The sequence below is a fragment of the Canis lupus genome, chromosome 27 (genome assembly GCF_011100685.1).
Source record: "Canis lupus familiaris isolate Mischka breed German Shepherd chromosome 27, alternate assembly UU_Cfam_GSD_1.0, whole genome shotgun sequence".
In the NCBI taxonomy this organism is placed as follows: Eukaryota; Metazoa; Chordata; class Mammalia; order Carnivora; family Canidae; genus Canis; species Canis lupus.
In genome coordinates this window covers 31,746,614-31,763,568 of record NC_049248.1, presented here as the reverse complement: position 1 = coordinate 31,763,568, position 16,955 = coordinate 31,746,614, and the positions used below count along the sequence as shown (strand labels likewise).

At 34.4% G+C, this 16,955-nt stretch overlaps 1 protein-coding gene across 3 annotated transcripts in view; it reads left to right on the top strand.

The window, feature by feature from the left end:
• The window catches only part of CPNE8 (copine 8), a 321,061-nt gene that overhangs the window by 198,636 nt on the left and 105,470 nt on the right, over positions 1-16,955 (top strand). For all 3 annotated transcript variants that reach the window (XM_038577249.1, XM_038577248.1, XM_038577250.1), the window contains 3 exons: positions 1,838-1,940; positions 2,836-2,893; positions 8,434-8,507. In XM_038577249.1, the coding sequence (XP_038433177.1) occupies positions 1,838-1,940; positions 2,836-2,893; positions 8,434-8,507 (235 nt within the window). The remainder of the gene's footprint in view (positions 1-1,837; positions 1,941-2,835; positions 2,894-8,433; positions 8,508-16,955) is intronic.

The window sequence follows — 16,955 nt, the reverse complement described above, 5'->3', positions numbered from 1 at the left end:
ATAAATAAATCTTTAAAAAAAAAAGAAAATAAAAATAAATACGCTCCCCCTCCCAAAATCAGTTAAGCCACTTGAAGTAATATTTATAGAAATGCATAATGTTTAACTTTTTAAATCTGGTAAGATTTTGCCAGTTAAGAGCATCATTTGGTAAGGAAAGCAGAAAAGCCACACTCTTGTACTCGTAGAAGCTTTTCTTACTACAATTTATGGCCTTTCATTAATCACATGAAATATAAAACCCTATGTTTCTGAAGCATAGTAAGAAATGCTTTTTAAAAAATAATGGCTACTTAAAAGTTAAAAAAAAAAATGCATACCTGAGGGAGATTATCTGAGTTCCTTAATTAAGAAAAAAGTTAATCATGAAATAGGAAATAGTCTCAGATCCGGTTGGGATTGTTTTTCATTGACTGTGTTACCATCACACTTATAAATTCTTTAATGTTGAAGGTCAGTTCAATATTGTGAACTGGCTTGTACATTGTGGAACCAGTTCAACACCATCTTCATAGGATATGAACATGCCACTAACTGTAACCTCTTGATCTGTCTAGAAAATTACCATTTTGTTAGCTGCATGAACAATTACTAGTTTCTCTAGTCTATGGCAAAGTTTTTTTTTTTTTTTTTTTGGTCCATATGGTTGTTAATTTTGCTCTCCAAGAAATGTTTTCCCTGTCATATTATGCTATTGGTCTGTCCTTGACCTGTTCAAACTTGATCCCTTTGGGTACTTCAAATTATGAAGGAGTTTTATGGTAATCAATGGACATGTTCTTGAACCCAGTTTTTCTGTGATGCTTTTTTTCTATGATTCTATAATACATAAATACTCAATGATTTTTTTTTACAGAAGTAGACCAAAGTCTTCTTTATTATCTCCTAAGAGTACTGTAATGTTTGCTTATTACTAGACATGACCTGAATATTAATGATATACTAAAAATCATAAAGGTTATTATTGTTGAGAATATAATCTAGATACCCAGAATGTAGAACACAATGGAAAAAAGAGATATAATAAAATATAACATTCATAAAATTCTCCTGTAAATTACTATTATTTGGTGAGAACTCTGATAAACTTTAAGTACTAGAATATGTTCTTATTATATACCTAATTTTTGTCTTTGTTTGGTATCTTTTCCCCTTGTTTCAGCAGTTTAACAAATATTAAGAACTTGAACTCTGGAGATGTGAAAAAGTATTTCTTCCTTTGAAATTTTTTTATTCAGATGAAATTCACATAAGAGTAACCATTTTGAAGTTTAGTTGTGTGACATTCAGGATATTCACCATGATATGCAACCATCACCTGCATCTATTTTAAAACAAAAAACATTTATGATTATTGCTACCATTTCTAAAACTATATTATATATTGAGTAGCATGCATGCAGTTTCTTTATTAGCAACGCAGAGGTATATAATCTTGATTTTAAAGGCAAAGAAACAAAATTTAGATAGCTTAAGTAATTTACTGAAGATCATACACATAATGTGTTGCTTAGCTAGGATATCTGTTTCTGAAAGCTATATCCATTCTATTGTGTTCAACATATCCACATCCAGCTCACCTATTATTAGTGAATGAATTTCCAAGGCAGATAGGCATGTCTGTGTGCTGGCATGCAGCAGTATGGCTGTTAGTCTAGTGTGCTATTTCAGAAAAATGTATTATTTGAGAGCTTGCATAATATAGACTCCTAGCATATGCTTAAATATTTCCTTGAGATTAAAAGTTTGTTGACTATCACAATTCTATTTAGCAACCATCACATACAGAAGAACTGTTTTATTTTCCATGGTATTCTTTATCTTTTCATTGCTTTAGATATGCCTCTTCTGTAAAAGATGGTTCCCAGTATTTTGTGCTCCTGATTGTGACAGATGGTGTTATCTCGGATATGGCTCAAACCAAGGAGTCCATAGTCAATGTGAGTAGGGGTCATTCAGTCTTGGGGGTGGCTAAATGACAGCTTGGTGCTACTTAGGTTGAATAAGCAGGGTTTACTTAATACTGAAACAAAATGCCCATGCCTTTGCAGTTGATTGCATTCTTAACTTTATCCAGACAACTCAAATGCATAAGTACCATTCATTAATCCTTAAGGACTAACCTGAGCGGTGTGGATAACTGAGTTGTAACAACTTTATGTCCCTCTCCAAAAAAGATAAATAATAGCATCACTTTCATGTCCATGAGTGTATTTACCTCTACTAGTTGAATGTACTTATACACAATGGTACAGTTGTACAGAGTATTTCTTATCTTAAAAATTCAAATTGAATTAATTAGCATATACTGTATCGTTTTCAGAAGTAGAGGTCAGTGATTCATCAGTCTTCTGTACTTATCATTTGTATTCACTCATTTACTATGAAAATTGCTTTTGTATCCATTGGGTGTTAATGAGGTAGAGTAGGGTATCACTGCTTCACAAATAGAGTACCTTTTTCTCCCATTTAGCAACTGAATGATTTTTGAGAGGAGAGAGAACATGAATAAAGTGACCAAAGATACCCAAGTCAGCTTAGGAAGATCTTGGCTGAGAATAGCAAGTGAAAGCAGATGGGAAATACTTTTTATTTTTTATATTGTCCAAGGCTGGTCATTCCTGAAGAATGTCTCACTGAATAAGTGTGTGTACAGAGTTCAAAAAGAAGGAGTAAAATCAAGCATATTATTCTGTGTTAACTTCAAATATGTCCAAGCCTATTTAGTCAACATCTTGAAAAAATAGCAAAGCAGTATATTATTTTCTTCTTAAACTTTATTTTCTTAAGAACTCAATTTCTTAATTGTGAACTAATTGTGTATTTTCTTTGAAGGCTTCAAAACTTCCAATGTCGATAATTATAGTAGGTGTTGGACCAGCAGAATTTGATGGTGAGTAATAAAATTTCAGTACTATTCCATGGGAATTTATTTACTCTGATTCATTGTGCTCTAAGAGTTCTATCACTCTTTTTTGTATATAAGAATGTGAATATGAATGTGGATCTGTATATAATGTCCATGTACATGTACACATAAAGATGGATATCTCATGATGAAATCTATGTTTAGTTGAGCAAATGAAAAGATCGTCTTCTGACGATCTCAACTAGTAGAGGTAAATACACTAAGAGCATTATCTCTTTTGTATAGATAATTCAACATGTAGCTTTCTATTCCATTAGTGATAGTTTGTACCTCAAAATAATATTTTTTTATGACTGACAGAGTGATAAATTGAATTGTTGTTCCCTGGGCAAAATACACTATGGGTTCACTAAAACCTTTGAGGATGAACCCTAAATTAATAAACCATTAGGTTGCAAAGAGAGATGTTAACACAAGCATAATATGCTATTTTAATGGATTTTCAGACACTGGCTAGTTGACAGACATGTATAAGTTCTGTCGTATGAAAGAGCAAAGTAAAATGAAAATGGAACTGACCATCTGAGAATTAATGACACTTTATAAAATTATGCTAAATTGAGTGACTAGGTAATTCTCTGTTTGGGTTCAGGACTTGTTTAAATGACAATTAAGTGACAGGTGTTTGTGTAATTAGTGATCTGGGTAAACTTCTTTAGGGATGATCTGTTCCCAGTCATCTGGTGAATTCTTTCAGAGAGAACTCTATGCTGGATGGCAACTGCATGATCACATAGCATTCACCTGGTTCAAGTGTTTTGACAATGTAAACAATGACGGTTTATTTAGCTTGGGGCTGTGGAAATGAGAATAATTTTAGAATATTTGGAACAACCTTTGGTAATTACGGGTTAAGTTAGGCACATACGTGGTTAATTACACTATGATCATCACCGGGATGATTCTTGTTTAACCACCAGAACCACCTCCATGAGGATAGTATATAGATCTGCCAGTCTCAGGGAAAGCACCACAGGCAAAGTTGTTATATTGCTGACCCTGGAAATCCTTTTCTTCGATTCAATGCTTGATTGGTCATGCTTTGCATTATTAGAATCTTCCAATGTCTAAAGCAAAAGTCATTTAGCTCTGACTCCTGCTGCTTCTGTTAATATCTTCTCGGTCTCTGAATATTCACATCTGTGTGCACTGTGCTTCAGGCATGAATTTGAGACAACCTCTCTGGAGTCAAGAAAGCTAAGAGAGATCTTTCTAGTTAATGCTTCATGTGCTTGATCATCTGCATTAATCAGTGATAGACTGTGACTCAAGAACTTCACTGATGGCTAGGGTAAAATAACTCCTGCCTTCTTTTCATTACTGACTTGCTTTTGCCTCAGGGATGCACCTCTCATTGAGTAGATCCCAGGTCTTTCTGGCTCCTGGGGAAGTCTGTGGTTAGGTGTATGACCTAACCTTAGTTCACTTGTTCCTCAAGAGCTGCACACATCATGTGTGACTACAGAACCACTGCCCCTTCCTGGTGTATATTTCTGGTCATATATTTCTCTTCAGAGCAGCAGGTACAGCTTTTTGGGTACTACCCTCATCCAGCTGCCATAGCTATTTATTTTCTTCATTTGTTTTGTTCCCAATGAATTATTTATGAGGGTTCTGAGGTATGATAATTTATCATTTCCTTCTCTGACTTCCCAAACTGGAAAAAAAAAAAATGTGTAGGAATCATTCAGACAAAAAAAAAAAAAAAAAAAAGGAATCATTCAGACAGAGACCACAATATAAGGTTTTTATTACTAACAAGGCAGATTTGGAGGATTTGGGTTAACCTCTGCACAGAATCAGACTTGTCACTATTTTTCTGCCAAGGTTAAATGACCTCCGCCTTATCTCCTGGCCTCCTCTCTACAACAGCAGAGCCTGGCCTATTAATCATGGCACAGGGAGAAATTACATTCAAACTGAAGATAGGCTGCTCCTAATGAGAAGGATTTCAAAATCCATCCCTTCTCTTCATTTTAGTAATCCCACGAATCAGTCAGTCCTCTTTCCATTTGGAAAAAGGGAGTGAGGATTATAGGCAAAGAGGAAAGTTGCCTTCCCAGTCGAATTCCTTCCTGGGAATTAGAGTGACACTTTCCTCTGGCAAACATGGGGATGAGGAGTCTGGGTCCTGGGACACATGACTGTAGCTTTCACCATGACAACAAGTTTTTAATAGGAAGGAAACTCTTCCAGGCCAGTACTAGGAAAGTGGACTATTTCACTAGGAAACATAGATGCTTCTCTATTTTTTTTCTCTCCTCTCAAAATACCTCTCTTCTCTCTGTGGCTAGTAAGAAAAGGGCTGATACTCATGTGTCATATAGAAAATCTTTGACTTGCATTCAGATTGTGTTGTCCGATTAAGAAGAGCCCTTCTCTCTGCACTTTCAGATCTACCGTAGAGTACGTTTATATATCATATCACAAACATAAACTGACATAGGATAAGACAGATAAAATTTGAACAAGTTACCAGTTAACCACCTAAATCAACATCTATACATGTTTAACAAGAAAGACATTATTTGCCTGGGCAAGAAAGGCAGTATCTTGTCATCTGTTCTTTGAGGTAGAGGAATTCAGAATAAACTATTAGATTAGTGAGTATTCAAAAGTCTCACTTCTGTATTTTAATAAGAACAATTTCGAACTTTCTGTGATTTTTCACTCCTCCATTAAGCACTTTTATTGAAAAGAAGGGTTTCTCAAGGCAGATTTCTTTATCCTTAAAAGGCAAAAAAGTCAAATTAAAGCAGCGTTGGGCTACCAGCTTTGATCTGAGTTAGTAGAAGGGGAGAAATGGAAATAGAAGGGGTTCAGGTAGGAATGTGAACTGGTGCAATCACTCTGGAGAACTGTGTGGAGGTTCCTCAAAGAGTTAAAAATAGACCTGCCCTACGACCCAGCAATTGCACTGCTGGGGATTTACCCCAAAGATACTGATGCAGTGAAACACCGGGACACCTGCACCCTGATGTTTATAGCAGCGATGTCCACAATAGCCAAACTGTAGAAGGAGCCTCGGTGTCCATCGAAAGATGAATGGATAAAGAAGCTGTGGTGTGTGTGTATATATATATATATATATACACACACACACACACACACACACACACACACACAATGGAATATTACCCATTAGAAACGACAAATACCCACCATTTGCTTCAACATGGATGGAACTGGAGGGTAGTATGCTGAATGAAGCAAGTCAGTTGGAGAAGGACAAACATTATATGGTCTCATTCATTTGGGGAATATAAAAAACAGTGAAAGGGATTAAAGGGGAAAGAAGAGAAAATATAAATATCAGAGAGGGAGACAGAACATGAGAGACTCCTAACTGGGAAATGAACAAAGGGTAGTGGAAGGGAAGGTGGGTGGGGGATGGAGTGACTGAGTGACAGGCTCTGAGGGGGGCACTTGAAAGGATGAGCACTGGGTGTTATACTGTATGTTGGCAAATTGAACTCCAATAAAAAATATACAAAAAAAAGAAATAGAAGGGGTTCAGATTTCATTATGTTTCCCACCCACAGAAAGAGGTATAATTCTCTCTCTTATAAACTTTTTTTTTCCCAAAGACAAGTACTTGTGGGGAGCTGGGGCTCACAGTCTCAGGCTCCCTGGGAGCAGGTGAAAACCTGAAGGGTCAATAGGACCCTTCCACTGCTTCTATCCTGTGTCTTTTCTCCTTGTTCTCAAAGCATAGCCTCCAGTTCTTGCTTCCTGCAGCATTTTAACTCAAAATACATGCTGAAAAGTAGGAGATAGTTTAGAGGTTCCCATTCTAATACATGGTTTCCTGAATAACTGTCATCTGCCTTCTTTGGAATGAAACGTTCACAAAGGCTGATGGAAATTGTAGGGGATTGTGGAAGGTGAGACACGGATGATCATCAAATTCTTGTTTTCTATTTGAGTGAAGGAGAACTTCCTGCAATTGCTGGCTTTTCATGATCCTTGTGCATTTATATCTCAGTCATATGAAAAATTTGAAAGCAAAACAAAACCAAAGAAAGGAATTAACTATTAGAAGTATTTGAGCATGATTTCTCCTATTCACATTTCTAATAAGTATGGAAGAAAAATAGATCTTCTGAAAAAAAATTTTTCTTCTTTTTCTCCTTCTTCTTTCCTTCTCTTTCTCCTTCTTGTTCCTCTTCTTCCTCTACTTCATCTTCTTCTTTGTTTTCTTTTTAATTCCAGTTAGTTAACATACAGTGTAATATTAGTTTCAGGCATACAGTGTAGTGATTCAACACTTCCGTATTACAACCTGGTCCTCAGCATGATAGGTGCACTCCTTAATCCACATGACTTGTTTTACCCATCCCTCCACCTACCTCCCCTTAACTATCAGATTATTCTCTTTATTTTTTTTAGATTATTCTCTTTAATTAAGAGTCTGTTTCTTGCCTTGTCTCTCTCTTATTTTTTCTCTTTGCTTATTTGTTTTGTAGATCTTTTGTATTTTCAATAAGTTAATTTCTTTACTATTGATAATATATATTTATTAAATTATGACATATATTGTATATCTAAGCAAATTACTGAGTAGTGGCCCTATCAATTATGTGCACTATCAATGTTTCAGCTCAGAAATTGACTCATGAATATGTGTAGAAAAGTAAAATTTAAAACAATGTTTTTAACCCAGATGCATTATCCAAACACTTAAGACAGTAACGAAAATTTGAGGATTATATTCTGACCAGTGGCCCTCTGGACTCTGGTGAATGTCATGTGTATACAAAATGAATTATCAGTAATAGAATTATACTTTAAACACAAATTAGCATTCTTCGTGTAATTAATTATTTGGAGAATTCTCACTGAAAACTTAATAAACCCTGGAAAATGCTCTTAATTGCAGCATAACATTACTTTATTACCAGCTGTCCATTTATATCACAATATTCACAAATACCAGCTGATCTGTGTGATGTTGAGATTATTTAACTAAGAAAAAAAATCACACTTCAGAAAATCATACTTAATCTAAACATGTAGGGCGGAGCAAATACCTCTTTGTTTTAAAATCCATTAAATACAGTCAAAGTTGGGCAATATGGATAGACAGCTTTGTTGTAGTTTCAATGAGAATAAAGTTCAAATTGTTATTGGAAATTCTGAGGTTAGTGCCACCTTTCTTAAATTGGAAAGACAACAAAAGTGGAATGGATTAGCATCACTTGCCCAGTCACGTAAGTATACAATCCAGAATTGAGAACCTCTGAGATGGGGAGATACACCTATACTACAGTGGCTCTTCCATCTTTCAAAGGGTCACATGAAGTCTGGGCTAGCTTTCTTCATTTGTAAAATTTTCACTCAGTCAAGTTTTGTGGCAGAATGACTGAGGAGGTGAAGGGATCAACAAGCTTTCTGCCTTGACATGGGACGCATTGCTACTTCATGCATCTTGATTTCCTGTCACCTACATTGTTAGAGTATATGGATGAAATGCACTGAATAAATGGTTTTATTTTATTTTCAAGCAATGGTTGAATTGGATGGAGATGATGTAAGAGTTTCTTCCAGGGGAAAATACGCTGAAAGGGATATTGTACAGGTAAGAAATTTGGAAATTATTTTGCTCATTGTGAGGAACATGTCAGCTCTGATTTGTAAATAAACAAATTACATTGAAAGCAGGACTCTTAGGTTTTATTTATTTTAGTTGGTTGATTCTCTATGAAATGCATGGCAAGTAGGGCCTGAAATAAAGTACCCAGTGACTCTCTTGTATTTCAGGTTCACCATTTATAAAATAGTATATGTCTTTTTCTACTTTCATATTACCAGAAAATATCATTGAGATCTTTGGTAAAATTAGAGACTAGAAATATAACAGACTTTTTAATACTGCTTATCTATTCATTGTTCAGTCCTCAGAAAAGATTAAATATATTTTAAGACAGCTGATTATATTTCAATGTAAATAAATTTAGTGGTAACAAACTAAAACTTTAGATATTGTTATTTTCCTCCCTAGATTACAGTTAGAAAAGTGGAGAAATAGATCTTATAATTATATGTAAATATAGAAATTTATATTAAAATATAAATTATATATAATTTTGAATGTAATATGTAGATGATATATGATATATAATCATGATATAATATAACATAATAATTGATATAGCATATATAACTTACAGTTGTTAAAATCAAGAAAAATTACATAACTAAAGCCTACTATTCAGGGAGTGAATAGAAGGAAAAAATCAGCAACCAATCAATATAGTTCAAATTTATTATTGAAAGCAAGCAGTTAATTCAACTAAATGGCTACATATTAGGTTTCCATATCCTTTAGGTTTCTACACGAGAAAAAAAGCTGTGAAGTGCACTTTTTAAAGTAGGAAAGCAAAGGTCTCAACACATGCTATAAAAATTTTGAAGGAGCAAATAATGGACTTTAATATTATCCTCTTAATAAAAACCTGTATATTCACCCAAAAAACAGTCATTAAGAGAATCCTGTGGAATTTGGAACATTGCAGAATTTGGCTCAAATCCCGAACTATCCACCGTGATGACTTGAATGAGTTTTCTAAATTTCAGTGTTTTGGCATTGTTGTAAAGATTAAATAAGATCATGTATATAAAAACATTTCTGAAATAGAACTCAGTAAAAGACCACCAAAAATGGTTAAAATAATTTGAGGAAGAAATATAAAATAATCTATAAATATGTTAATATAAAGATTAATGTTGATAAAGATTTTAAAAAGCATTGTACTTTATTAGGCAGCAAAATTAAATTTTGTAATAGAAACATCTGTATAACAGTTTTTTAAAAGAAAATAAATATGATTTAAACTTTTTAACTTAATGTTCTTGGTAGAGTAAAAAACACACACACATGAATGATTAGGTTAAAAGCAGCTGAGAAAAGGAACATGATGATGTGGCCATTTATTTAAGTATCCCATGGTGTTTTGTTTTCATAATTAGACACATGATTGTTCACCTTAACCTTATTAGCATAATTATAGGTCTAAGTAATTACACTTTATCTAAAAGCTCTTCATAATGCCTGACTCATAGTTTCCAAAAAATCAAATTACTGAAGGGAAGTATGAATTTGAAGTTCTTTGGAATGTGTTATGTTGCTACTATAATGCATTTTTACAAAATCGGTAGAAGCAGCCGTATGTCTCATAGCATCACCATGATTCTAAAGGGAAACTTATTACTATTTTTTTCTGGAAGAGGTAATTACAATTGCCTGCATTGTTAAGATTTCCTTTGAGAGGGATGATCTGTTTTGCTAGTGACAAGCAACAGTCATGCCTATTAGCATTTATATAATAAAAACATCCTTGATCATGAAAGTATTTAGTCTCTCAACAGATATACTACATTGGGCAGAATATTGAGATTGGACCCAGATCTCTGAAATTACAATATTGTTACACTGATCTTGAACAAGTCTGTAAATCTCTTTGAGACTTCATTTCATTATCTCTAGACTTTAAATTCTTTCATCTCTGCTCTTTTCATGATGTTGTGAGTCTCAGAGGAAGTAGCACATGAAAATGCTTTATTACTTATCAGTATAAGGTATATATTCATATAATCATGTTTCTTCTTGAAAGAAGAGACCAGTGTTCCACCTTACAGTAACACTGAGATCCCCAAATATCCTGAAGACTCCTGGGGATGTAACTAAATACTCAAGGGATTTTACTACATAAAGTTGAACTGAGAGAGTCATTAGATCTTATAGATACTGAATAGGAAATTAAAATGTCCCCAGAGAATTAGTAGCCTCCTGAATGACTGTGACATCTTGACTTACATGCCTACATTTAGTTAAGGGAATTTGATAGACCCTGGTCTAATTTCACAGAGATGTTCCTAAATGGGGTTTGGTCTTTTAACAATAGTAAACTGGGTAACCATTTACATATTATATTGTGTTGAAGAATTAGCATATTCTCTCACCTGAAGTAAGGTTTTAAAAGCATTCCTGCATCCCAAGGGTATGTGGTTGGCTTCAGTCTGTTAAGCAGGTTAAACATCTGACTCTTGATTTTGGCTCAGGTCATGATCTCAGGGTTGTGAGACTGAGCCCCACATTGGGCTCAGCACTGGGTATGGAACCTGCTTAGGATTCCCTTTCTCTCTGCCCCTCCCCCATCTAAAAGAAATAAAAAACATTCCACCATCACAGTTTTCCAAGTTCCACCATCCACTAAAATGTTCTTTAAATGACTTATTTTCAAGAATAGAAATACTCTAGAATATTTAGAATAGTGATTTATAAGGGCACACCAAGGACAATACTGTCAATCTTTCCATCATCAGAAAATATCTAAGCCATCACAATTGATGCTGTAAATACTGCTGGTTAAAATATCACCAGAAAATAGGGTCTGTTTAAGCTCTTTTAAACTTTTCATTACTTCCAATTTCTTATATGTTGAAGCAAATCAAGTTAATGCACTGGAAATGGAACCCAGTTTTTTTAAGTGGGCAAACAAAAGCCTAAGGCTGCAAATAATAACAAAGGCCAAAGGTAGCTGAGATTCTGCAGAAAGTTGAGGGTATTGGATGGAGTTCTCATTATTATGTCAAACCTTAAGTAGCTTCCAACTTCCTCATATAATAATAATATTGAGTCGTTTATTAGTTCTTTTTATGCTTGGCAGGCTAAGAGCTATAGTATCACTTCATTCAATCCTTACTTGACCTTATGCAGGTACTTTGACTACTACATTTTACAAAAAAAAAAAAAAGAAAGAAAGGAAAGAAAGAAAGAAAGAAAGAAAGAAAGAAAGAAAGAAAGAAAGAAAGAAAGAGAAAGAAAGAAAGAAAGAAAGAGAAAAAGGAAGGAAGGAAGGAAGGAAGGAAGGAAGGAAGGAAGGAAGGAAGGAAGGAAGGAAGGAAGGAAGGAAGGAAGGAAGAAAGAAAGAAATGAGGTTCAGTTTTTCTTGTCTGTTGTCATGTAGCTAATAAGAAATAGTCAAGATTTAACTTTAAAATGTCTGATTATAAAATTCTTGACAAAAATTATGTATAAATTTATTCTAAAACCTAAACACATAAGATTTTCCATGACCAGACCCTAATCTTCCTCTTTACCTAATATCACACACACACACAAACACACACACACACACACACACACACACACACACACTTGTCTAGATAATCAGGACTACCAACTGTCTTTGCATCACACATTTCCATTGTTCTTATTTTTATTTTTTCTTATTATTTTACCTGGAATATGCTTCTTCCTTATCCATGCTGATTGAAATCCTACATTTTGAAAGTTCCCACTGTATAGCCTTGCACAAAGTGCTCTCCGCACCCCTGAACTAATTTCCCTTCTTTGTCAGTTTATTCACAAACCACTTTATATCTTCCTCAAAATATTGGTCACTTTTTGTCTTGTAATAATTAATGAACAAGGAAACTTACAACAACTTGTGCAAAATTATTTAGGTCATAAATTGGTAGATCCAAATTTCTAACAGTTCCGATTCCAAAAGCAGCAATCTTTCTGTTATAACACATCTCGTCTCATAAAAGCCAATATTTTAATGCAGATTGTTAAAATCTGTTTCCCTTTTCATATTACTATAATGGTTCATGTATCAGGGTTAGGTCAATTTAGGTTCAAATAGTGAATGATGCTGGTAAGTATCTGATCTAAATTAATTAAACTCTCTTAAGTTTCAGTTTCCTCTTCTATAAATTGAAAATATGGGTAACATGCCTATAAAAATTTAATGAGATATTGTATAAATCTTTCAGCAGAAGGCCTGTTACCTACCAGTTGCTCAATAAATGCATAATACCAATATTAGTTATTATTATTAGATAGTATGTTGGCATAGTCCAGTGCAAAGGCATGTTTATGTCAATATTTCATAGTAGCTGTACCTTGACATGGGACACTGTAGTCAGCCTTATGTGTGATTATATTCATTGCCTCAAGATTGAATCTCATGACTATAGTATAAAAAGTAAGCAAGATGAGATCCTATGGTTGTTATTCTAAAACTTAAATGAGTTATTTTCTTAGATCAATATATGTAAAGACTTTCTATTTGTTTGTGCTATGAATTGGCCATTGTGTATAATGCAGTGTCATTTCTTCTGGCTACAAGCAGCTGTTGGCTAGCCTATCATTTTCTTAAAAATTATATTTAAATCATATTTTCCATTAAAAGGAGAATAATAACCTTGAAGGCTGAGACTTGAAAATCACTAATGGAGTTCTGCACAGTAGGAACAATCAAGTAAAATTGAGCAGAACAGCAACTAAAAGTCCATTTGCCCAAACTGACTCAAAACTTGTTTTCACAAATAGGCAAAGCTAGCCATTAGAGCAGCCATGTAGAACATTTTCCTTGTATTAGATGGATGCTAAAATAATAATAATAATGATGATAATAATAAAAATGTAGAGTATCAAAGATATAGTGTATTTCTACAGAACAGAATGCATTTATTGGCATTCTTCAGATGAATGTATTAAATCAGTGCAAAGTAAAAACTGATTTATCCCTTTAGATTGAACATTTTAAGGGTTCAAGTTAATTTGTGGGGACAGTCAATGAACAACACTTACCCACAAATATGTGAGCATTATTTTGAACCCCAGTACAGTGATCAGAAATGAATGATTAAAAAAAAGACAATAATCAGAGTGGTCTGAGAAGTTGAATGGAAAATGATCGTGGAAGGATATGAGCGATAATGTTATAGAGGGCATATTTTGTCCTGACAGCTGTAAGATTTGACATTAAAAAGAGGTAAAGGAAATGAAGTCACTTGTCATTTTCATCTCTCACTTAGGAAAAGTTCCTTGTGAAATGATGGAAGAGCTGAATGTCCTGTGGGAAAGGTTTAGATAATTTAGGTTACTGAGTAGAAAGTTCTTAACACTTTTTGTCCACCCCCAGCACACAGGTCGGATGAGGTATACGCCTGTTAATAACAGGAACTCGCTATGGCAGTGATTCTCACCATGGGGGCAAGGTCCCCCAGTATTCAAGAGGAAGGCAGATTTTGTGGCCCCACTGAACAAATCTAAGTTAAATGTGGTGTATACTTTCCTCTTCAGCTGAAAACTAAGATTTCTTTCTTGCTCATTATTTATAAACATGTTTTAAATATGAGTAGAACTGCATGTATTATGAGAAGGGTGGTTGTGAATCTGAGTTTTCACATCCCAGAGCATCAATTTCTTAAATATGAATTTTAATTTACTTCAATAAAAAAAATTAGCACATCTCATAGCATTTGCTGGGGAGTTGAAGCATTGGGTGTTTTAAAATAACAAAAAGGCCAGGAATTACTTAGAAGACAACTGATATTGTACTTAAATTTGATAGGGCTAAATGGAGAAGGATAGTCCTTGTATTTAATGTTTGATGTGAATGTAAATAGAAAACTATTAACAATATAGTTTCATATTTATATTGAATATATACATGTATAGGTTGATGAATAGTAATAGTGATGATTACAACTATCACATATAGTATATATTATGAGTTGAACACTGTTTTGAGCACTTTACATGTTAATTTATTTAATGTAGCAACCTGATGAAGTATTATTCTTATCGTCCTCATTTTTAGAAGAGGAAATGGAGCAAAAAGTGGAAAACCATTTGTCTAAGATAGCACAGCTAATAAGTCGGAGAACCAGGCCCTGAACCTGGGCAGTGTAATTCCAGGGCTTGGGAGAATAGAGGGTAAAAAGATAAATGAGTTTAATGTCCATAGTGTGTAAGTAAAGCTAAAGAGTCAAAGAAAAATATAAGAGCAAAATTGAGGGGCGCATCGGTGGCTCAGTTGGTTAAGCATCTGCTTTTGGCTAGGGTTGTGATTCAGGATCCTGGGATCAAGCCCCAGGTCAGGCTTCCTGCTCAGCAGGGAGTCTGTTTCTCCTTATTCCTCTGCTCCGCACCTGCTTGTGTTCACTTGCACTCTGTCAAATAAATAAAATCTTTTAAAAAAATAAAAGAGCAAAGTTAGAGTAAACCTATAAACCGGTGAGATCAACTGTTTGCTGGAGGTACCATCCTTTCCCTCCAATGTATGTAATAGCTACTGATTTCTGAAAAACTGAACTCTTAAAAAGAAAGTTTAAGGGATAATTACTATATACTAAGCCTACTAAATACTTATTTTTTAAATCGATGCCTTTTACAAGAAGAATGAAGTAAGCTATAGCAATTAGATATCTTTTTCTCATTAATCCTCAATCTTGTTGATTCCTATTTTCTCACTTTTCTAATTATAGTTTCAGAGAAAAAAAAAAAACTCTAACCTTTTTTTGCACCTCTTTGATTTTTTGTTAAAAATGTCAAGTCTTGTCCAAAGTTAGATAATTTGACTTCACACAAGCTCACATCCCCTTCAGTTCTCTTCTCAGTTGAAGATTATATTCGCTCTGTTAGTTTCTCTTACCCTCACTTAGCTCTCTTCAGGTGAAAGAGAAAGCTTTGTCACCTTTCTACTACACTTTTCTAAAAGCTGGGTTGAGTTTTCCTCCTGGTTTAGCAAGACAAGGTAAAATTATAGTCACATAGGTTGCTTCTGCCTACCGTATGTCTTATTTAAAAAGAAAAGAGTAATTTTGTACTCTACCTTAAAAGAGACTGTGTTCACTGCATAAAAGGTATTATACTTGCTATTATTTGATTTCTCAAAATTTTAATTTGGTTTATCTGTAACAACCTGACCATTTTAAAGCCTGCTTACCCATAATAGTTTTTTTTTTTTTCTGAAAGCACATCTTGAGTAGCTACTTAAATCAAATACAATTTTTTCAAAATAAATTTAACATAGCTATGGTATAGTACGAGATTGGAGCGTGCTTTGTCTAGAGGAGAAAAAAACGATTTAGTTCAACTGTTAAATATTACACTCAGATATTATTCAACATTCTCAAATGTGTTCACTGTGCCTTTTTCTCTAAGACCTAAAATTACTGGTTTCACAACATTAATGGTTCCAAACATTTCCAAGTTGCTTCAAGAATCATCATGTCTCTGAAGGGAAGTTGAACTAATGCCCTCAAGCAGCACATATTTATTAACTTAAGTAACCATTGTAAATGAAGATAGAATCAAGCAATTTATTGCCAGAGTATTTAATGTTGAGCTGATAGTGGCCCTCACATAATTGCTTAAGTAAAGATAGGGCAGTTATTTTTATATGATATAAAAACGAGAATGATGATATTTCAATAACAAGTATACCAACTCTCATGCTGAATTCTTTTCATTTTCCATTCCAAATAATAGATTTTTCAAAAGCCTCATCTGGGACATGTGACTTGACATTTTAGTAATAATGAAAAATACTGCACATGTGTTTTAGGATTCTTTAACAATATACACTTTCTTTTTTTACCCTCCCCTGGATACTGTTTCTACACTGTAAGTTGAATTAGGCATGTACTAACTCCATTTGCAGGAAACTGAGCCCTGAAGAGGTAAATACTCTATCCCACTGGCTGTCAGGTGAGGTATAGAACTCAGAACTACAGAACACATGTAGCAGCATGATGGCCCTGTCGGAACCAGGAGACATGAGTTATTGGTAGGAAAAAACAGAGAAAACAATTACATCTCTTCTTTTTTTAAAAGATTTTATTTATTTTATTTATTTGTTCACGAGAGACAGAGAGAGAGAGAGAGAGAGAGAGAGAGAGGCAGAGACACAGGTAGAGGGAGAAGCAGGCTCCTCATAGGGAGCCCGATGCGGGACGCAATCCTGGAACCCCGGGATCATACCCTGAGCCAAAGACAGATTGTTCAACCGCTGAGCCACCCAGGCATCCCCAATAACATCTTTATATTTTATTTTATTTTATTTTATTTATTTTTTAACATCTCTTTTTAGATAAAGGATATACATTAGAAACGTTTGGTCATTGTAGTAGCTAGCTGTTGGCAATGAATCAAATCTCGTTGTGACACCTGGGTGGCTCAGTAGTTGAACATCTGCTCAGCGCGTGATCCCAGGGTCTTGAAATCGAG